The 24,447-nt window shown below is 37.6% G+C and overlaps 2 protein-coding genes across 2 annotated transcripts in view; both read right to left on the bottom strand.

The window, feature by feature from the left end:
• The window catches only part of RFX4 (regulatory factor X4), a 30,748-nt gene extending 21,052 nt beyond the window's left edge, over window positions 1-9,696 (bottom strand). The window contains exon 1 of the mRNA XM_053465646.1: window positions 9,465-9,696. Within this exon, the coding sequence (XP_053321621.1) occupies window positions 9,465-9,507 (43 nt within the window). The 5' untranslated portion in view covers window positions 9,508-9,696. The remainder of the gene's footprint in view (window positions 1-9,464) is intronic.
• A 7,653-nt stretch (window positions 9,697-17,349) lies between these two features.
• The window catches only part of POLR3B (RNA polymerase III subunit B), a 31,234-nt gene continuing 24,136 nt past the window's right edge, over window positions 17,350-24,447 (bottom strand). Inside the window, exons 24-28 of the mRNA XM_053465643.1 lie at window positions 20,842-20,945; window positions 18,704-18,870; window positions 18,189-18,302; window positions 17,843-18,016; window positions 17,350-17,609 (exon numbers count right to left, since the gene is read on the bottom strand). Of these exons, the coding sequence (XP_053321618.1) occupies window positions 17,480-17,609; window positions 17,843-18,016; window positions 18,189-18,302; window positions 18,704-18,870; window positions 20,842-20,945 (689 nt within the window). The 3' untranslated portion in view covers window positions 17,350-17,479. The remainder of the gene's footprint in view (window positions 17,610-17,842; window positions 18,017-18,188; window positions 18,303-18,703; window positions 18,871-20,841; window positions 20,946-24,447) is intronic.

Here is a 24,447-nt window from a genome sequence, read left to right as displayed (position 1 = left end):
GATCCAGAATTCCGATTGCACCCTGTCTATACTAGACGAACCCTATGTGCCGTTCTCCTTATACTGGCCAGTGTTTACATCTTCTTCACTGGCTGGTTTGCCGTGATACTAAATCTCTGACCTTTTTTTAACCAGTAAATAGCTGGTTTTGTAGAGTTAGTGATTGGTGACTTCTTATTGGCTGTCACAGTAGCGCAGTTGGAACACGATAGATAAGTGAAAAGCACTTTGTCGGTTATTGAGGACAACACACAAAAATGCTTTTATGTAAAATAACAATATTATTATATTATTAATAATATATTATTATTTAATCTTATTTATTTAACTTTATAAAAAAAATTGTTAAAAAAATATAATGAATAAAAACTGTAAAGAAACAAAAACAAACAAAAAGCAAATAATTTTGTGGTCACCCTAACCTTTCCTCAATGGTAGGAAGCCCACAGACGGTTCACATTTGCTAGTATGATGTATAGATCAAATATTTAGCTCTGTATGGGGCACTCGTGTTATGGCTTCTTTAAGATTAATGTTTGACTAAACTGGTAAATGAAAGAAGTTAAGTGACATTTGTTTTTCCCGTGTTTTGTATCAAATAAATAAGAGGTAATCACAAAACAGGTATCATCGCAAAAGAATATTCACACAAACACACTGAAAAGGAAGCAAACATTAAGAAACATGTAAAAAGGCGTATTATGGATAGAACAATATAGGGGATTGTATGGGTGAGTGGCAGATAATGGGTTTTTGTTTTTTACAGCAAAGAGACTAATTTAATTAAGCACAAAGGCCCCAGAATTGCTGTCTGGAGTATGTAAATCATCAAGTGCAATTTCAAAGAATGGAGAGGTGCAGGGGAGTTCCATAAGTGGATGTGAGGAACATCTCAAAGGTCTTCAAGGAGGACTCATCAAAAACACAGAATACCAAAAAGCAAAAAAAAAACCACAAGGACCGGAGCCCTTGGAGGACAGAAGTGATGGAAAGGACCACAGAGAGTCATTGAGATCAGGGTAAAGCATAGAAGCAAAATCTGGTAATAACAGGTCTACAGAAGTGCCTTGATTGGATCCCTCTGGCACCCATCGTGCCATAGACTGCCACAAGGACGAGGAAAAAGGGATAATGCTTTACTATATAAAATAACACCATAAAATAATTTACACAGTGTTCTAATAAGCTATGGATCTGTTAAATAGAGAGTAGAAGGTTTGTGGAAGGTCTTCTCAACATATGTCAAGTCTTTCTGTATGGGCAACCCATCCATGATGCACTTCCCTAAAATGGCGCCATATTTAGAAGTTTGATAAGAGGCAAATGGATGGCGTTCCATGATAGCCCACCTACTCCACCCTACAACCCATCATTTTTCCTCCTGTTTCCCTCCAATGTTCCTTCAAAATGTAAGATTTTTTCTATGATTAAATTTTTTTCCCCCAGTTGTATTTACGACACCAGCAATGGCACCCGAGTGTAAATCCGACCCAGATAATGACTTTTTAAGCTGTAGATAAACTGATAAATTGATGGGGATCGCTTTAGAAAGAGGCTACATCCCAAAACACAAAAACATCTTGATAACGCCCATATAATACAGAGCCCCAAACCTTTTAGTTATGCGTAGAGGTGCACGTAGCCTTTCATGTCTTTCTTTGATCTTGTAAACAATGCAATAAATTCTGAGTCAAACTGGAGAAACAAAAAGAAGGGATGCCTAGGAAATCCCCGTAACACAGCATGGGATGTAATACAACGATACCCTACACTTCAACGACAAAGACAGTCTCATCAATCTTCACAGAGCCCCTCATGTTTAAAATGAGACTGACACCTAAAAAATGTCCTTAACCAACGCAGCATAAAGAAAGGAGCGTAATGTTATAAACGCTTTCTCAATAGCGGAATCATAGTTTTAGAGTTAGTAAACGTCGTAGAGGTGTTTTTAACCACTGATTTATCCGAAGACCTGAGAGATGTCTTCTTCAGGTGCGATGCCAGATTGACGTCCCAATGAGTGCTTACAGATGCCCTTAAAATTCACAGACTTCATCGAGACAGGTTAAAATTCCAAATACGATTTTCGGCCCGACCTTGGCGTAAGGAGTCACCTTCTCTGAAACTCATAAAGCCATCAGAGCCAGGTCTTGTTTGGAAGCCTCAAGAGTCTATAGAATCCACTATAGTCAAATAGATCAACTTAACTCTGAAACGTCGGTGAGACCGGGCGACTGAACTTTATCAACTGTGACCAAGTTCATTAATATGGCCACCGGTGCGGGAAAATTCACTTAAAATCATCTCCCATCGGACAGCGCTACGGAGTTTGATGGCGCTATATAAAATAAATAATTATAATAATTATTATAATAATCTCAGGGCTCTGCAGGCCAGAATCCACATTGTAGGTAATGACATTATTAAAATAACCTTGTGTCGATGGTATCAACCTTAGAAGAACGTCATCTAGATGAAGGAGGGAGACTTTCAAACAGGTCACATAAAAATTACTATAAACAGAAAGCCGTACTTTTAATTGCCTTTTTGAGATGGAATACAAACTCTAGTCTAAACCTATGTATGATAATCTTGTTATTTGTTGATGCACTTTAGGTAGAAAACAAAACATATTAACACTTTCCATGACGCCATTCAATGTAACCCTTTATACTACTTATATACTGCTTATCCATAGAAAATTGTTACAAATAGAACGCATTGCAAGAGATACACTGTCACTTTCATTAGGGACCCTAAAGAAACATACATTCTGCATGACGACACTATTTTTTTTCAACAAAACTGTTCATATGGGTCTACTTTTTGTTAACATTTCATGTAAACATCATTTATTGATCATTTTTTATCACGATGATAAATAACGGAGGTTATGAACCATTGTTAACCCCTTAAGGATAATGGGCGGCTCCTAAACCCATTGAAAACAATGCATTTTGAGCTCGCACATGTACGGGCTTTGTCATTAAGGGGTTAAACCGAAAATATAGTCCAAAACTATGTTTCCTATCAGTGAATTATCACGTTGCTGTATACTACTGAAATTCTAAATATCGTAAGGCACTTAACCCCTTAATGACAAAGACCGTACATGTACGGGCTCAAAACGCATTGTTTTCAATGGGTTTAGGGACCACCCATTGTCCTTAAGGGGTTAATAAGTTGGGATGATATTCAATTTAATCAATTAATATTTTGTATTCAATATGGGTTCAACCTTGGCGTCAACTCTTCTGTCCTCTGAAATACAATTTCAGAAAACAAAAAGTCAGTATTATATCCAAAAAAAACATAACTAAATAGAATGTAATTTTTGTTTTTGAATTATTGTTAGTAATTAATAGAAAAAACATTCTATATGAGATCATAACAGTCTATATGAAATCATAGGTTTTTTTATAATTATTACTCGTCAATTCTGAAAGATTTAACCTGTTTTTTTTAAAAAAAAATTTTTTTAAAAAAAAACAAAACATATTCTTTTAATACTTTAATGGATAAAATAATTTGAACCAATTTTTGGAAGCGAGGTTGGATTTCGTGAATTTGTTAAATTGCTAAATGGAATAAGTGATATTATTTGTCAGTACTTAACACCACTTGATAATTATGCGCAAGCTAATTACATTTACAACAGACTTAAACTGTAGGTTTGCACAACAATCGTAAGGTTTGTCAAAACGAAGCTAAGGAATTAGCGGAATTTTTTTCGACGATTAAAAGCCAACAAAGGAATCTATAAGGCGAGGTAACAGGGGAGGAGATGAACCTGCCAATGGTAGGGTCAGGGATAATAGGGGTATAAAGAGTGAACTGGGATAGGGGGTGGTCAAATTAGCCCGGTATACAAAATTACTGAAAAGTTTCAACTTCGAAATCAAGTCCAGATACAAAATGGCCTCTCGGACAGGACAGATCCTGAATCATGGACAAAAGGTCTCATTCTGCTTTAGAACTATAGTCTTATTTATCCTTTTAAGGGTTAAATCAAAAAGTTTTGCTGTTAGTAACGACTACATAATCATTTATTTTTTTAAGTGTTTTTCTAAATTAATTTAATGTTAAAAACATGCCAGCCTTGCTTTTTTTTTTTTATCTATTAAAACCATTTAAAATTCCATAAGGAAAAGCAACATAAAGGATTTGGAAATCCAAAATCCTGTGGGATTAAATGGTTTTAATTTTGACAAAAATATTTAAATTTGGTTTTCAAAAAACAATTGATAAAAGATTTTCAAAGGACAGTAAAATATGAAGTCTAGCCCACTAAAAATGAAGTTTTATTTTTTAGTAACAACCTTAAAAAATGTTTATTTTTTTTCATCTACAGAAGATTATCTAGGGTTCTTAAAAAAAAACAACTTGTAAATGCGTCAGAAACATTCGCTGACATCTTACGGCAAACAATATTTGTACAAACTATAAAAACAGATCTTTATTGCTTAATTATTTTATGCTGATTAACCTTTTATTTTCAGGTACGATCAGAGCAGTTTTACAGGTGTGCCGAGATGTCCTTGACTGTTAATCATGATATGAATTATACATTGTACTTGGCTGGGGCTCCAATGTACATTTTTCATAGGAAAACCAGGTATATCACCCATGACGAGACACTGATGGTCAGAATTAGCAGCAGGAGCTGGAAAAACTGAATTATTAGAACATTTTTTACTGAAATTTCCATCCATTCAACAACTTAAGGCATAACAAAGACGTCAAAATATATGAAAATCTATAGAATTCTGTATAAAGTTAAAAAAAAATAATAAAAAAAACAATTTTCTGTCCAATTCACAGGCCATGAGCTACGGTCTTACTTCCAAGGAATATTCTCTTAATTGAGATAAATTTAAGAAGTCCAAAAGTAGTTGTTAAAATTGTACATTATTAGAGGACCAACAAATGGACAAAAGCCTTTAAAAAAGAAATGAAAAACAATGGTGGTCGGGCTCGTAAGATTTTATAGTATTGTGAGAGTTATGGCAACAGGTGGACGATCGGACTCCATACATTTGGCTTGTAGATGATTCTGATGTTAATGGCTCTTATCATCAACCTGCACCAAAAATGTAGAATATATATTATAATAATAAATATCGCTTATTTTAAAGCTGTTCCATAGTTTTCCGTATAATAAATGCAAGATATGCAGATGATTAGGCCCCCCCCTACTTTTACCCCTTGAAATCTCTTAGGAGTCATCGTGGACGCTTTTAATTGACAGCGTCACCATAGACGATCCCTCATGGCCGTCCGCTGGCCATGCCAATCACAACAAGCACATCAACAACAACAATATTTATGGAAATTAAACTTCGAGACAAGGAACTCTTTGTGGATGTGTTCGGCAGTCCGCTTCACGGACGAGGTCATTTACTAAGAATTCAGGAAAAGAACAAGCATCGGGCTTCTGTGTTTAATAACAGAAAACACGTATGTTTAGGCGCGTAGAGAGGTGGTGTTGGTGGCCACAGTTGCTACATTTAGTAGAGAAAGAAAGGAGAATTGGAGTTAAGAAGATGTCAAAGTAAGTTATCTGTAAATAATTAGGTGAGAAATACAGGTAATTTAAGGATTTTTGTGCATGATACTAATTTCTCTTGAAATTAAAGCGGACCCATCAAAGATGGTGCAAAAAAGTTGACCTGTAACTCTAAACAGCTTTATGGTAAAAGACCAGAGCATAAAAGTTGGCTACATTTTTTTCTTATCATCTTATTTTTCACATTTATTGAAATATTTCAGGCCACAGACCAACGAACTCATTATACTAAAGATAAATAATATCTAACCCACCCACTTCTGCTTTGGAAAAAGTATGACTTTAGCAAGATCACGCATGTTTGACCTGCGCCTGACCCAACCCATTGTCTGTGAACCCGACTATGATTCGGTGAAGTTCCATCAACAGCTTAGACTTTGAGAGACGCTCAACGCCTCAGGACTTAACTTTTATAGCAAACCACAGCTTTTTGTTTTGTTTGTTTTTTTTAGTAATACCGGAATATTAACTTTTTGGTACTTTGATGCACAAACATTTCATTTCGGTAGTATATCACACAAACAGATTGACTTTGGACTTTAACCATGAGTAGTTGGGTTATGAGCATGGTCTGACACTGAATCTTTGGGTTTTTGCCCCAATCTCAGGATCGCAGGGTGAAGGGGCAGATTCTTAGCATCACACAGACTACCCCCCCCCCGCTGTGATCACATATAAGAATTCCAGTCGGTGCTTTTGCTCCCCGTATGTCATGGCTCATGCCCCTGCTTGAATGCAGATGATTCAATTAAGTGCATCTTTAAATAATGACAAGTTGAGGCTTCCATGAGCCATTTGGGTGACACATTTGGTGAGTCGATACACATCCATCTTCATGATGGGTTATTAAAGGGTTAACATCTCAAAAAGTCTCAGGTTCAGCTCATTTAGAACATTTCCGGGTATGGGTTTGGGCCACCTGACCACTCAAAGACTCAACTCTGATAAAAAAAATTGTGACAGGAAGTTGTACTCCAGAGGAGCACCACCGAAAGTACTGGAACTACCAAAAATATATATAAAAAAACTTTTATTTTGAGGTACATTTCAGAGCCTTTAACTTTTCTCCCCAGTTTTATGAGGATTTCTTCCAATGTCACATCATTCGGCCTTTCTGTGGAACGTTCTACTAGCAGTCTGAAGGAATCCTATATTAGTCGCCGACCGACTGTTAAGTCCTTAACACTGAGTCACTTTTGTTGTTTTTTTTGTTTTTATTTCTCAAAGAATCAGCTCGCCTCGTGTTCAGTACGACAAAGCTGCTAACTCATAATATTTTGCCGTCGTAGATCTGTTTCCTCTGCAGTGGTATCCATGGCAACAGGGCAAGGGACTATTGCCATAGAAACCAGCTCTAACTTCCATCCACTACTTCCGAAGTTTGTTCCCAAGAGTTTAAATAATCTCAGAAGTTTAATCTAAATCATTATACAATTGGAAATTGAATAAGAAAATTATTGTTATTTTCTGTATGAATTATAAAATTATAATAATTTTAAAATAATATGCAAAATGAGCGTTCTGCTGGACAGAACAACATGCTTAAAAAAGTAATTTAATATAGTATTTTCCCAAAAAATTACATTGAGCCAATATAAAAAAAACTATTAAAATAATATTGCTGTTTTTTTTTAAGTTTATTTAATTCAAAGAAAATCAAGATTTCCTGCTCTAATTATATTTATATTATGCTTTGACAATTGTCGCACGGGACAGCTCATTGGGAATGTGGAACTTTTCTTGCTGTTGCGATATTACTATTTTTTTTTCTGAAAATTAGGAGCAAAATCAGGATGGATCATGTAAGCCATAATCATTATCCAAATAAATCCAACTAGAAATTTAACTTTTTTTTTTAAAAAAAAATCTGTATTGCATAACCACTATTTGTAACCTTATATTATAAGACCACCTCAGTCCATTAAATAAATGTTATGTTATAGAATGCTATATATCAATTAACAGTTATTATAAGGTTAGTAAAATACAAGTTACTTTTACAAAAAGTGCTCAAAATAGACCCAAAGGGACCCAACAACTCCCTTGGGGTGTAAGTATGCACTTGTTGCTCCAGCAAGTCCTTATAATACTGTTATTAACAATTAATATGCAAATTTGCTTTTGTGTGCTCATTCATAAAAAATATAAATTAAAATGTATATTTTTTAAAAAAAATATATATATATTGAGCCAATATAATCATTTATTTATTTATTTTGCCTGGGGCTAGCAACCTCTCCATCAGCCCCTTCCAAGTAACCATGTGGAATGTTAAATTTAGGATATAAGTGGAAAGCATGATGTAAGCCTCGGACAGATGAATTGAAATGTTAAAAGCTGATTAAAATATTTGGTACCAGTCCAGGAGTAAATGCAGAATTAGCCGAATGTATTGTACGGCTGACATCTGTTAGCTTTGTCCTGGGTAGTTGTGAATTCTTTTCGAATGTTGGCCCAAATAAAATAGAAATAAACTAATTTTACACAACTTTGGGCAGATTAGGTTAAATTCCACAGCACCAGTATAACTTTCTGTTAATTCTACTTTTTGTCTACTTTTTAATCCTGAATTAAACATCTTTATGTAAAAACTGAATTCCGCAGTTGTAATCTGTTCAAATATATAGAAATTGTACTGTGTTCAATTGTAAAACTACATATATATATATATATATATATATATATAAAACAGAAAATTGTAATATATATATATATATAAAAAACAGAAAATGTACCTAAAGCAGAACAAGAAATAACAGTAAAGGGTTTTTTTTTGAGAAATATCTGAAAATGCTTTACACGAAAATAATTTTAGTATAAATAAAATAAAAAAAAAAAATAAAATAATATATATATATATGTTTTTTTTAAATACCCTGTATAGGTCACTCTGTGTATAGCTTTAGCTATTAAATTGGCACGAATATCAGTAGATAAAAGTAAAGTATTTATATACACCATGGTACAAGAGGTCATAGAACTATTAAAAGTAGATAAAGTTCAGAATCTATTTTCTTCATTTCCTAATTCTCAGGAATCAGTCAATATACAAAAGAAATTATGCTTATTCAGTATACAGAAACATACCCAGAATCCTACTAATCAATTAATTAAAAATGTGTATGAAATGTATTTAAAAAAAAAACAAGAGTTAACTATTAAAGTGATCTAGAATCATAATTTGAATGTAAATATTGAAGTAGAAAGAACTTTTAAAGTTATTTTACTAACTTTAAAAACATAAAATAACAGGGTTAAAGGGGTTAAAGCAATTACATTTTGTTAAATTAACATTATTATTATCTAAAAAGATAATATTGTTTATCTACATTTTAATCGGCTTGTGATTCTCATAAAAAGTATCTCCGTGGGTTAAAATACATATTATACAGGGATAAAGTTGGTTAATTAATGCCGGGGTCGTTGGGGTCAAAAGGTACCAACTTATTGTAACAACATCTTAAGCAAGTTTAATAATTAGAATGTCCGTGGCTCAGCATCCACTTGCTTAGTCTTCAGACATCAAAAGGTTAAATCAGTTTGCAAGCAAAGATTTTTGTTGAGATGCGAGTAAACGATTCTACCTTCCACCTGCACTTTCCTGGAATAGTTAAAATATCACTTTTCCTACTTTTTCACCCAAACTTTAAAGCAACTTTTTTAATGGCCGCCATTAAAATTTGGTGGTAAGAATGCATTTCTCGCAATGGATGCAACCCCATTCCAAATTTTTTATCATGGATTATCTAGGATTAACTAGAAAAATCTAATTTTCATTGAACACAATATTCAGAGCTGTCCAACCTCCCCCTCCGTGACTATTGCTTTGGATTCCCATGGCGTCTCTAGTGTTGTCCCCCCCAGAAGTAGACCTTGAGCGTCTAAAAGTTCTACCAACCTGTGGAATCCATGTCTGGTTCCTCCAACATCCCACAATGCATACTCTTCCCATGGGCAGTAAAAGAGACCAAAAATCCTGGGGATGGGACACCCCCCCTCCTCCTTATCTCTGTAATGTAGACAGTGAAAGACCCAAGGATTGGAAATGGACACAGTAATCCAGCAGGGTAGGGCCAGACCAGTCACAATGTTTGCCGATGTTCATGGGAAAAAGCATCATTTTATAGGAGTCCTGATGGGAGAGCTGTCATTGATAGGGCAGGCTCACTGATGAATGGCTGCTAGTGAAACAGGGTTGGAACATGGCTCAATATGAAGCCCATTGTGATGCTGCTTTGAATAAGAAAGGCTTTGCTCCAAAAAGGGGGGGTTTTAGATCCACGCAATCCCAGCTTCAACCCCCCCCTCGCCTTTTCTATTCCAAAACCCTTTTTTTTTTTATTATTTCAACTTACGCAGACATCCCCTACATGCTCAGATAGACTCATGACTTGAGTTTAGAAGAATTGGCAACACGTTCGTCCAACGATGCATCTGTTACCCACGGCACAGAGCCCACCTGATCACCAGAATTATATTATATAAAAAAAAAGACTTTTAAACAATTCTAAGCTGATTTTGTTTCTTAAAATATGAACCGATCCGGTAAAACCGTCAACGTGTGGGTTTATCGGTCGGTGGATCGGGTTTTTGGTGGACCTTCTGAGGTTCTTCAGAAGAATCCGTTGGAATCAAACAATCCTGGATGTTCTTTGTGAAAGCTGAGCAGGGTTTGATCCTTCACAACCTCTATTTTATCTTTATTTCTCAGTCCCAAAATTCAACAAGATTAAAAAAAAACTATTTTGAGCCTCTTTTTTGATTTTTTTTCCCCTCTTTTTTTTCCTCCGGGGAGGCTGGTTTAAGAGTGGAAATTGAATGTAAAAAGTGGTAAAAGCGAGCTTTTTTTGGGGCTATGATAAAGTGGCTGGGTTTTTTTTTGATGAAGGAAAAGCTGTGATTAGAATATGAATGGGAATCCAACAGAGGCAAAGAAAGGAGATTACTGCTGAATTTCTTTCACCAAAGACATGGTCTATGTTCCCTCCTCCACAAACAGCTAACGATGCCCCCGCTAAACAGGAAACAAGGCATTTCAGACTAAAAATCACTTTCCCTTAATAGGGATTTCTAATCAAATCCAAACTCTACGCAGCGAGACGGAGCTGCCAGATACCCCGTCCTTTAGGAATCGGACACTTTCAGTGCAGTTAACTTGGTTCCTAAACTGCAGATTTAGATAACTTTTAACTTTTAAACACTTTTGTGACATAAATCACAATGTTGCTTAGATATTTAAAGCTTAAGGATAGATGTACAAAGAACATAGGTAAGAGAAGATAGACTATGATACTATGATTAAAATGAGATCAAATTATTTATGTATATATACATATCATCACTAATATATATAATTAATAAACATATTATATATACATATATATTTTTTTATATTTTTTTTTTACACACACTGCTGTTCTAAATTTTGGGGGAACTTACAAATCTCCTTGTTTTTTGAAAGAAAAGCAAATTTTGTCCGTTAAAGTAACATGAAATGGATCAGAAATCCAGCGCAGACGGGGTTAATGTTGTAAATGACTATTGTAGCTGGAGACGGCTGATTTTTAATGGAATCTCATCATAGGCGTACAGAGGCCCTTTATCCCACCCATCACTCCTTTATCACTCCCATCACTCCTATGTTCCAATGGCCCTTTATCACTCCCATCACTCCTATGTTCCAATGGCCCTTTATCACTCCCATCACTCCTATGTTCCAATGGCCCTTTATCACTCCCATCACTCCTGTGTTCCAATGGCCCTTTATCACTCCCATCACTCCTATGTTCCAATGGCCCTTTATCACTCCCATCACTCCTGTGCCCCAATGGCCCTTTATCACTCCCATCACTCCTGTGTTCCAATGGCCCTTTATCACTCCCATCACTCCTGTGTGCCAATGGCCCTTTATCATTCCAAGTTTAAGTTTAAAAGGCTAATTATTGATCATTGGAAAACCCTTTGGCAATTATGCAAAATTATAGAAACAGCTTAGTGACCCCAAACTTTTGAACAGTGGTGTTTGTATGTATGTATGTGTGTGTGTATATATATATATATATATATATATATATATATACACAATTTTTTTTTAATTAAATTGCACATTTAATATTTAACAGGAAAATATAAAAAAATAAATCAAAAAATATTTAAAAGTAATAATAAAAAAAATAATAAAAAGCACACTATTTTTTATTTATTTTTTTAAAATCCAGTACAATTATTTGAGACGACTTTGAATCTCCAACGTACATATTTAATGAATTACCCTCCGCGTACTTTGAATGTTAAGCGATGGAAAGGCACAGGGAGCGGGGTTAAAAAGCCTCGGCGCAGCATTTGTGTGTTCCGTAATGGAACACAGACCTCATTATCCGGCGATACACATAAGGCTATGGATTTTCCGCCGTTTCTTGAGAATATGTGCATTCTTCTTTCTTTTTTTTTTTTCCATAAAGTCATCTTCTGTAAATAGCCCGGTAGCCGAGCTCCGTGCATCTGCCTACAGAAGGAAGCGTGTCGCTTGGTAATATGTATCTCTTGTCCTGTTATCGCTGTCTTCCTAATGACCTGGTGTTAAAGGGATGCCACTGTTTGGCCTCATTAGGATCTCATTAGGACTGACAGGTGCAAAACCAGAGATGTGACCTCACATGCACAGCAAGGGCTCTCTGCCTCTTGTCCTGCCTGTAGGTGATAGAAAAACCTTTAAGCCTATTAGCGCAAATAAAGCAACCAGCTGGGGGGTATATTCTGGCCGTACCTTGTGCTAACCGGCACTTCCTTACCCTATAAAAAATATTTACAAAAAAAAATAAAAAAAAATAAAAAAAAATAAAAAAAAAGTTCAGAATTTTAAATTCCTATTTCTAAATATTTTCTACCAAATTTTTTTTTTAAAAAAAATAGTAATTTAATCAGATGTTTGATCTCAAAAAGAAAAAAATATCTAATTTCAGCATTTCCATCGGATATGGAGGTGTAGGTATGGATGGATCCTTTTATTTATTAAGCGCCGATAGAATTTCTTACTGCTTTACATTTTACATCATAATAGACGGGACATGGAAATGATGTCATATTATAAGTAGCACAGTAGACAGACACTTTGATTGGGGTACAATCAGCGATGGATTTACCTGTGGGGTTGCCCAAGTCTGACCCAGCGCCGGTCAGAGATCTCCCATGGAACCGTCTCATTGAGCAGCAGTGCGCGGGGGGGGGCTGATCACCCAAAAGTTCGATCTGCCCCCCGGTTTTGTAGGATGGTGTCCTATTCAAAAACTCTCAAATGGGTTTTATCTCGTCGAAGAACACGTATCCACCCGATTCTACTCATAAGTCCCGTCCAGAGTGGAAATTCCAAGCCAACTCCCAGTACGCAAAAAAAAAACCACTTCAACTTTTTGTATATTGGTTGGCCCTGGACAGAACTTTTTATTCTTCTTTGTTATGAAAAATATTAACTTGGGCCTAAATTGGTTATTAATTAAAACTAAAACATGCTATGATGTGAACCTCAGTCGTCTGTTCTCCTGGGAACCATCTCAACAAGGACCCTAAAGCTGAACCCATGTAACATGGCCTACAGCCATACCCAAGAACTTTAAGGCTCTGGTTACACGGAGCCCCCCTTGCGGGATGCTGACATTACTGGGTGGTCCCACTGACGTCGGTTGGTCTTCCCATGGATGTCAGTGGCCATTCCCACTGATGTCGCGGGACACAACTTCACTTAAGGGGGAAATGGGTGGGGAGTGAGGCGTCTCAGGACCACGTGTTCAAGAGGATTTGGGTTTGGACACAGAGAACCAGAGTCTCCGGGCGAAACCTGGACAGTAACCGGGTAGTTTTACAGCTGAACCTTCCCTCCACAACTGAGACTCTTCACAATCTGACAAAGGTCTACCGACGGCTGTAATGGATAGTTGTGGAGTCTGGTCCATTGAAGCCATCGGGGAACTCTAGATAGCCTACTGGGAATTTAAGGATGCGGTTCCTCCTGCTCTGCCCTCTAGAAACATCATTCCTAGTACCGTGTCCAGACCTTTCCCAGTACTAGTTCTTTAATCGTTTAAATGTCAGTGCATAGGATATGCGTTCAGCCGAATATACCTCTTCCGTGGAAATGAGCTGGACGGTGGGCAAAGGAATTTGGGGTTATTCTGCAGAATTCCCCCCCTGCATTTGCAAGGGGGGGGCAGCATGTGAATTTAAAGGGGCCTCTCAGCTATCATTTACATTACATTGTATATGGCAGTTTCAGCATCCATTCGATGGGCCTCTAAATGTTCCCAGCAAGGTTTATTCAAACAAATACCCTGTTGGACAGCAATTGCCCCCTGGGCTGCTCTGATTTTAAGATTTTGGCTTTTTACTTGCAGTTTCACATACAGCCACCAGGGCGTCTACAGTTCCAAGGGCTTTTTACACCGTACATGCATCCTTTCTGGGCTCCTGTCACTTCTTAGCCATAATTACTTACCTAAATGTTTAGTGACACCGTATTACGGGGCTCCTAGCCCTTCTCTGCGTACATTTTCCTCCTTTTCAGTAATATATATTCTTATTGTGGTATGTCAAGAAACGCAACTATATATATATATATATATATATATATATATATATATATAAAATAATTAAATATTTTAGCTTCTCTTTTTTCCTTTTAAGTAGACATTTTGATTATGCAAATATTTTAAATCATAATAATAAAATGTAATTTGTACTATTTGATTCTTTAGAGGCCTCGCTCAGTAACAGGTTAAGACGGTATCGTCTGTCACCAGAAACGATGGAACACATTCTGAGTTCTCATACTGAGTTTTTACCCCCAGGCTTTTCTAACTAAAGCTAAGGATGCCACCTCTTACCCAAATAATTAAAGATTCCTGCTGGGGACCATAACGCTTCGTGAAAATAAACCATATATATTAAAAGTTACCTTTTCAGACAACTTTTTGCATGGAGCAGTTTGACAAAAAGTCTTCCCCGTTTAGTCATCAAGGCGCCAATAAAAAATTATAGAAGTAAGAAAACAAAGTAATAAAAAAGTAAGTCATTGTAAATGTGCTCTTCTATAGAAATGAACCATCTTATGTTTTTTGAGGTTTTTTTAACCCAGCAGGAATCTTTAATTATTTGGGTAAGAGGAGGCATCCTTAGCTTTAGTTAGAAAAGCCTGGGGGTAAAAACTCAGTATGAGAACTCAGAATGTGTTCCATCGTGTCTGGTGACAGGCGATACCGTCGTAACCTGTTCCTGAGCGAGGCCTCTAAAATAAAATGCTAATTTCATTATTGTTCCCTAAAAATATTTACATAATAAAAATGACTACTTAAATAGAAAAATCTAAAATAATATGTAATTATTCACTTTTTTTTATATCTAAAGTTCTTCTTCTTGACCACAAACACAATAAGAATCTTAACTGAAATATCGCACCCAAACACAGATTTAGTTAGTTTTTGTAGCTCCTTCTCCTTAATGGCCTTATTTTTGAGTCTTGGGACCCAAACTTTTCCATGGCTGGTGCTTTGTGTCGTCGTAATGCATTCTAGGCATGGAGTCGGATGCGAGGAACCTCTCCGCCGCGAGGAGAAGGAAACCGAGATCTCTTAAACGGAGCTGGCTAAATAAACCCAAGGTTACGGGGTCAGATCAAGCTGTCACAATATTGCAACAAATCATTCCAGCTCGGAGAGAATAGTCCGCTTCTGTTCTAAAAAATCCACCGGGGGGAGCTTATTCATGGCCCTCAAGATTTACTCCACAGGCAAATACACAGGCTGGGGGTCTAACCCTAAACTCCCACAGAGACAATCCACCAAGTTCAGAGGAATATTAAGAGAGCGTTAGAGAAGTGTTACAGACCGTGGACCAGGCTTGGGAAGAGGAATGTTCACGAGATTAGAGAACCAAGAGTCCTTTGTTGTACTTAATTCATAATCACTAAAAGAAGCAATAGGGATAGCAAAAAAGTCATAAAAAAAAAACAGCATTTACATATTTGTCTATTTTTGTTATTTATGGCCGACACTCACAAGCAAACAAAGGCTGCCATCTTTCTTCTCAAAGGTCTGGAAACCCAACGATGTTATGTTCACGAAGCAACATTGTACTTTAGTTAGCATACCTGGGAACGCTCTGAGTTTGACCAGGAGTCTCCGGTTGAAGCTCTGCTTCTTCAGGTCTCCGTGCAGGCGGAGCAGCATGTGGCCACACCCACTCCCTGCCCATATTCCCTCCCATGAAAGGCCCTCTGGGGCTAGCACCATCCTCACATAAAGCTCCAGGTAGCCCGCCCTGGGCAGTTTAAGTACACTGATGGGGTACCTTGACTTTGCAGATATACCCGGGAACTTGTGGCCCTAAAAACGCAGCACTCGACATACTCCAAGCCTATCGATCTCCATCCATGGAAGAGAGTTCAGCGGAGCTGCTATGAAATCCTTCACCTGTCCCACGACTGGTCTACACTCTTACTCTTTAGTAGTGAGGACCTCGGTGATGGAGGAGCGGGCAAGATCCATGCCACCAGAGGCAAATACTGTCCGACTCCCCACTTAAGCCCCATTCACACCCCCCCTTTAGACATAAATACACAGACTAAATCACGCATGTCATTTAAAGGCACTCAGGCATTAACTCTATGTTCACCAGCTGAGAAAAGTCCGATTAACCCTGTCAGTACTGGGAAGGTGGTGGTAAGCTGTGCATTCCTTGTATTTACAGAATTCTTCTTACAAACTCCAGGGAAGACTGGAAAACAATATATAACCTTTAACCGAACGTGCATACAAAACGTCTAACATGTGGAAACCATCGATAAGTAAAAACATTGTCATAAGGATTAGTAGGTAATAAAGTCAGTAGAACAGAACTGGAGTTACCCAACATTTACCTCTCGTTCCAAGAGCCAAAAGAAACATGTGGTTAAGAGGCAATGTAAATGGAGCAGAAACTCTGCTGAACCCTATATAAGCGGGGTAACCTGTCCCGTCCCACCCGGACGAGGTTCCCACATCCCCGTTTTAAGGGAATCTGTTACTGTTAGAGTGTTTTGTCCGACATTCAAGGATAATCAGTTTCAGTACTTTTCCCACCCACCCATATATACACATAAACACACACACACACACACACACAATAAGACAGAAGGAGAAATGGGGGGTCCCGTCCTGAAGACATTACAATCTATTAAAGATCTTCATCTTGGGGGGACTGAAGCTTAAGAAAGATTCTTCCCTCCTAGAAATCGTCACAATCCCAGAGGGTCCGCAACCCCAGGCAAAGGGCCAGTTAATGAGACTTCCTTGAAGATAAACCAATACATCAATAAACACCTTCACAAAAAACACAAAATGATCCAGTCCTGGTGTCAACAGAACACTTTAGTCTGACGAGAGGGAACCCCCCCCCAGTAGCGCTTTTTAACTAGTATTCTCAGTTTGTATTCCTCATTGCTTTCATTTTTTATTATGTTTTTAAAAATCCCAATTGAGTTATATAAGTGAACAGGTATATAATAACACAAAAAAAAATCATCAAATTTTATATTTATTCAATAGTTCACCACGTAGAATTTTTGCTCCAAAATTCTTTATAAATATACAGGAAATGTACATTGACATTCTACCAAACACTTCTTTACATCACAGAAGTTTCAATGTTTTCTCAACATTTTAACTTTACATGTATTCATGTACAAAAAAAAAAAAGACCATTTATGTATTTAGCACAAAAAAAAAAAAAAACCTTCCATATCTTGGTACTGGGATCTCTTCAATGTACAGAGGGATTCATCAGTTTCCCCCCCAAAATGCAGCAAAATATTAACAGTAAAAACAGATGGATCTTCTTTTTAACCAAATCAATACAGATCAATAACGACATTAAATCTGACTTTTTTTACTCATTATACCGCGACAGTTTGAGTCTAGGTATAATATTCATGGACTGGAGCTCTTGAAATAGTAGTTTGCATGCATACGGGATCCGCAAAGACGACACGTGGCAGGAAGACTTGCAGTAATGGCACCTGTGGAGAGATTCACAAACCGGTTAGTAATAAATCAGATACTAAAGGGGGGGGCACTCGCGTACCCAAGCTTTCAATTCATTTATTCAAAATACCATCAAGTCCTACGATTCCAGAATTATTTAATCTACAACTATAACCAAAGTTTGGTCAATGGGAAGCTCAATTTTTGTTTGACCCGACGGCGTAGACCTGGAAAGATCCCAAACCGCCAGCGGCTACGATGTACTCACCAGCCCGAATAGCCGAGCAAACCACATTGTCCGCAAACATCCACCTCAAAGGCATCGCTAGAAATCATCAGCCTCTCCAACAGCAACATGCTGGCCCCGTACCCTATCAGGCAATCGCGTTCCATTTCTCCAAGTCGAAGGCCACCATCGCGGGATCGACCTTCCGTGGGTTGCCTGGAGAGGGACGGAAGAAAGAGACCGTTTTGCCTGTATCACCGTATAGACTACCAACTGTGAACGTTGCTTGTGCGCTACAATGTATAAGCATATAACATATAATAACCGAATAAGAAGAAAAGAACCCGATTCATGGCCAACCATGAAAATAAACTTAAGGGCTATTTACCTGGTAAGAACGGCTCTCGGACCTCTGGCTCGGGCATGCATCTTGTCCAGCACCATGTGCTTGAGTTTCTGGTAGTAGACGGGTCCAAAATAGATGTAAGCCTCCAGGGGCTCGCTGCAAGAAACAGAAGGAATCCCTGATTATGTCCGTCTGGCAACATTCAGCTCACCGGCCATCACTGGATTGAACCTTAAACATCCTTAAGTCTCAGTTACTGATTAATTACAGTTTATTTCAGCTACAACAGTAAGTATTTATTTTAATTATTTCTCCCAGCAAAAAAATGTTTTAAAGAACTAATTTGGGGTCTGTTAACGATCTTACCTGAGCCATCATCACACGGCATTATTTAAGTGTTCTTAACCACAGAAGGGAACCTGATGAGCGATACGCGTTTCCGCTTCTAGACACCTCGATCCCATAAAGCTTACAATCCCTTCTGTGAACCCCATAAAGTACTTACGCTCAATCTGCAGTCAATCAAAATAAAAACCCAAAGTGCGTTAGAGTCATACCCGGTGATGCCAGATGTTACATAATCTTTTCCCAAGTAGTTGTATCCGTGTCGAATTAGATCTTCGCACACGTCCTTCACTTTACTACCTCCGAAGGCCGTTCCGTAATGAAACCGACCGTCCAAGACTCCAGCTTTCCCAGCCAGAAGTTCAATCAACTTCCCAACCTGTAAAGGGCACAAAAAAAAGGAAACGTATTGAAATACTTCATCATCCCATTAGATCCCAACCACAGTGTAATGGTTCGCATGGGCCATACACACCTTTAGATGTACGATGCCACATTTAGAGAAGCACCAAGCTTGCTAGACAATAGAGCCTAGATCAGCCAACGTGGCCTCCAAACCAACATCTGGCTTGTAAGGTGTGGAGATCAGCAAGCTGGCCAAAAACAGTCTCCATCACTCCATTTTTGAGGACCTCTTGGTTGGCCAGTGATGCTGGGGTCTGGTTTGGCTACCGTCCTGCCATTACTACTAAACTTGGTAGCTGGTAACCCCTTCACGAGTATTTAATATGTCTGCAAAGCCTTGTGACCTTCAAACTCCTTGAAGTTTCCCTGTACGGTGGCAGCAACAACAATTACTGCGATGAACATACTTCACTGACAGCTGACGTGACAGTTATCTCATAATAATTGGGGTCCGATCGCCGTAAACTTTTAAACCGTGACCAATGAAATTGCTCGGGATTAATCCTAAAAAAAAACGCTCCTACCAGGCAGCGGCTTTGAATAGCTCTTACTCATCGCAGTTTCTTTAAGCTGCCGTTAAAATCGGCCGGGACTTTATTAGTTCCAGATTCATGTCCACGTAATTAAATGTTTCAAGCCTTTTAACTAAAGATCTTGCGGTCGTTGGCTAAAGATTTACCCGACTCTAAAAGACGAGTCTCCATTTCCTCGGTGCAACATATTAAACTCAGAAGATATACAGTAATTATGTATGGCTCATCCAGGCAATACAAGTAAATATTTAAGCCTACGCAGGTTTCCAAATCGCCCAACAGTATGGAAGAACAGCGATGGCGGCTCTTTTGTTCGTTCAAGTGGATCCATCAAATAAGACAAGACTCCAATAGATCCACCTGCCAGATCACCACAGGATCCGGTGCTGCTGGAGGTAGAGTAGGCCGACTAATGAAAAATTAGGGTTTAACATGCCTCTGGGAATCTGGAAAGATGTATAGGTGGATAAACAGGTATAACAGGATTTCTATTTTTGTTTAGAGTTTCCCTTAATCACGATAAAGAAGAATTCTAAACATTTAGCAGCAAAATAGCTTCATTGTTCATTGACCAGAAACTAGAGACGAAGCCTCCCAATGTTACAATGTATTTGAAGTGTCTATAATGTAACAAAATGGTTAAATGTGTTAAATGCCTGTTTTCTGTGGAAGGTCCCCATTAATACAGTCCCTCTCAATCTCCACTTTGGAAGAAGTGCTCTCCTACAGGCAGATGTGTCCTTCTCCAGGTTATTTTTGGGGGAATTCATCAGCCGTCTCAAGGGTCTGGCCACTTTCACATACATACATACATACATACATATTATATATATAGTGCTGACTGGCATGATGAGATACACCACACTGGGTGATTCGCAGAAGACGCCAGCATTGATGTTATGGCATTTACTAGCGATACCGTCTGTGGTGTATACGTGGGCACGGGTTTCCAGGCCAAGTGGACGTGCCATTCGTTTCTGGTCCGTTAATTCAATGAATTCAGGAGGGAATGAGAATATTTCCTTTAGCGTACGTAATGTTGAAGTACTTTTGATGTTCCCCCATCGTACATGAAATCCTTCAGGAAAACATTTGTTACAGAGATTTTTTGAGTTGTTCGCCTGATACCAAAGACCATTGTATGTCATGACTTGGCTGGAGATGATCAACGTGGGTTTTGGATGGAAGCTGTTGAGGAAACCGGTCTGTCTATCGTGATATAAGGAGGTTTGGATGGTGTTGGGTCCAGGAAGATGACGGGATTACAGGAAGAGTTGAGTTGTAGGTTTTTGTGGAATCTCTGCATTGTTAATCTAGTTCCGTATACACTACTATGCAAGACTGGACCATCCAGTAAAGCTTCAATTACACGAACGAGAAGAAAATGAGAAGAAGAAGAAGACAGTACCAACCGTCATACGAGATGGGAAACCATGAGGATTCATGATTATATCCGGGCAGATCCCCGTATCACAAAACGGCATGTCCTCTTGTGGCACAATTAACCCGCAGACGCCTACCGACAGAAAAAGATTATAGATCAAAATATGATGGATTCAGCACAATAATGGAGGTTCTTGTCATTCAGTACCCATAATAAATATTTTGAGACAATGTGTTTAAATTGATATTGGGAAACGTAACATGGTGTCGAGAAGTTGTAATAATAAAAAAATTCCTTCAAAAAACACGTCTCTTAGATTCCAGGAAATATCAAATTATCTAAGATTCATTTATGAAGAAATTCCCACATTTTTGAAGTTAAATATTCCCCCCCCCAACTTTAAGAATCCGACGATTAGTTGTACAATAAACGTATTACTCCGAAGTCTTTGAGACTTTCGTCTTCCCCGGATGTTCCTCTTTTCTAGGAGCTCAGAATGTTTGGTGGGTATGAGGGTATCAGAGGGTTCTACGGCCCTAAAACCCCGATAAAGTGTATAAAAACAGCGGAAAATGAGTTAAGAAATACAATTTTGCAAATAAAAATTAAATTATTCCTCGTTCTACAATTACATATATACCGTAGCTATTAATGGGTTACAAAATCATGTAAGGAGCTCCTAAGCACATTGCTAACGGCACCTTTTAAAAATAATAAATAAAATTAAAGCGATAAATACAAAAAAAACACAGATAATAGGAAACTTATTTAAAAATATAATAAAAAAAAAAAAAGACGCAAGTTATTGGAGTTTTAAAAAAATGCCAAACTTTGAAGTGTCAGAAAGTGAAACCCCCAGACTTCAAGCCGCGGGAGAAAGCTGGCGTCGGCACAGGGGGGACATACAAAAGAGCAGCGAGATACGGCCTATTACAGAAAATCATAAATTAGGCATTTGGGTGCGTTACAAGAAAACATTAAACGGGAAATGGGGGAAAAAAAAAATGGGAAAAATACAGTTGAAATTAAAACAGCCTAAGACAGCGCTGACCGGCAAAGATAATTAAAGCGATTAGTTTTGGAATCCTGCAAGTTTAAGTACAAGGTTTTATTCACGCAGAGGAGATGGCCTGCTGATAGTTACGTATACAGACATTCTCACTCAGGACTTTGCCGTTTTTATAACATTTAAGTGCCAAGTTAACACTGACAAGGAGAATATATTGAAATAACTGTACAGCGGACCAAGTATCTGACCATTCGCTAACAAGATTATTATTTTTAAAAAATAAAATTAAAAACACAAGTACCTACTACTCGTCTAAATGCATTGCTTCATTTAAAAATAAAAAATAAATAAAAAGTGACTAAACAGCCAGAGTGTTCGGTAAAAAAAATAAAAGTGTAGATACCACTAGACATAGTGACACTGAATATAACAATATTTATTACATAAGATTATAAATAAATAAATAATAAAAAAAAGATTTGGGGGGGCCTTGACTGGACACTTAACTGTAGACAAATGCACATAGTGACACTGAATATAACAAATATTTAATTAATTTAAATAAATTTAAAAAAAAATAATTTTTTTTATATAAGACTGGAGACTTATGGTTATTTATCATGTTAAAAAAAAAAAACTAGACAAATGGACATAGTGACACTGAATTTAACATATACAAATATTTATTACATGAGATTATAAATTTAAAGAAAAAAAAAAAAGATTTTTTGGGGCACTGAATATAACAAATATTTATTAAAAGATTATAAATAAAAAAATATATATATTTTTGGGGGGCCGTGACTGGACACTTAAGGTTATTTATTAAGTAAAAAAAAATAAAAAAAAGGACAGACAAACAGACATAGTGACAATGAATATAACAAATATACAAATATTTAATTTAAATAAATAAAAAAAATATAAAAATAAATAAAATGTTTTTTTGGGGGGCCTTGACTAGACACACTTAAGCAGTTGAGATGTTTCAATGCGCATATCCTGATCCAACCAGCCCGTCTGGAACACAAACAGGACTTTCGTTAAAACAGAACATTCGGGTTTTCGGCCCGTTAACAGGAACGGAATCTGCGCTTTAAAACTCGGCATTACGAAGCGGAACGTAAGCGGACGGTAACTCGGAATAAACAGAGCCCCCCGAGAATCCCTTTTATGTGCCCAGCCGGTTCCCATAGCAGACAGCCACTGTGTTGTTTGTTTTGTGTGAAAGTGAACGATAAAAGACCCATGAAATTGACACAGAAAGGCAGAACAGGAGAAAGAAGCGCGGACTTCTCCATCACTGCCGCTTCTACCCTCCGCTGACGAGCGACACAATGGGGTCTACACATCCCGGAGCAGATCTAACACAGCTGTGCATTTCATTAGACCGAGAGGACCCAGCGTCGCCGGAGAATAATTAACTTATTCAGCTCCGCCGACTCTGACCGTAAGACCAGTCATCGCCGACAGATTTTAATACAGGTTAACACAAAAGGGGGCATAATGAGCTTAAAATAAGTTAGTTATAGTCGGACGCTAATGAATACGCCGAGAGGGCTAATACACAAATTAAAAGGCTTTGGAATGTCCGCGTGGGACAGATATCCCGCGTTACACAAATCCATACGAACAACCTCAACGGTACATATAAAAAAATCATAATCCTTACAACAAGCGGGGGACGTGTTATTTTTACGCGCCATTTATTCCTCCCCGTAAAGGGAGCGGAGCTTACAAAAGGCGCGTGAAGCGGATCTTCGCCCGGACCGCTGCTTCGATAAATTCCAAAAAAAATTCATATATGGAATTAGTAAAAACGACTGAAATATTATTACTTTTAAAAGTAACTCCTATTTTATACCAGGGTTTATATTAAGCCTTTGCTATATAGAGGTCACAACTTAAGACATTTAGGTAGTTCTATAATTTTTAATAAAAGATAAATATTCCCTGTATGTGTTTTAGCTCCGGTATAATGCTGGGGCAACACCTTATTGAGGTGTTATAATATATATTATAAATTATATATATAATTATTTATATATAACTCAGATACATACATACATATATATATATATATATATATATATATATATATAATGTTATTGTAGTGTAAAGTTTTTAGCCTATATTGATACAAACTGCCAATCCGGCCACCTGGTCAGAAAAGAGAACCCGCAGTGCTCTCTGCATTTAATCTAGAAGTTGGGAAGAGCAGAAAGCGTCAGGTAAATATACCATTAGCAGCCGTTTTGTGTACGTTCTCCATTATTCCATACCATAAAAAAAGGAGAATAAGCCCCATTGGTTCTCTTCAGAGAGGTCAACAGGTCATTGGACGGCTGTGGGCCATCTAAATATTGACTTGCCTTTTAAATAAGCATTTAATACGGAATCTATATATCGCTTTTAACATGACAAAAGCCCTGCGGACGAAGAGCAAACCCTGCGGCTTTGTTTAGAGCGGCCAATTATTCCACCTGTTTGCAGGGACATATTTGCAGAAAGTAACATTTATTGGCAAATTCAAGCTTCGCCCGTTTGCATTTATTCTGCTGCGTTCCTCTGACAAAAAAAAAAAAAGAAAGTCCATCGAATATCTCACTTAATTCCATTTAGAAC

Source organism: Spea bombifrons, chromosome 4 (assembly GCF_027358695.1).
Source record: "Spea bombifrons isolate aSpeBom1 chromosome 4, aSpeBom1.2.pri, whole genome shotgun sequence".
Taxonomy (NCBI): domain Eukaryota; kingdom Metazoa; phylum Chordata; class Amphibia; order Anura; family Pelobatidae; genus Spea; species Spea bombifrons.
This window is presented reverse-complemented; position numbering and strand designations above follow the sequence as displayed.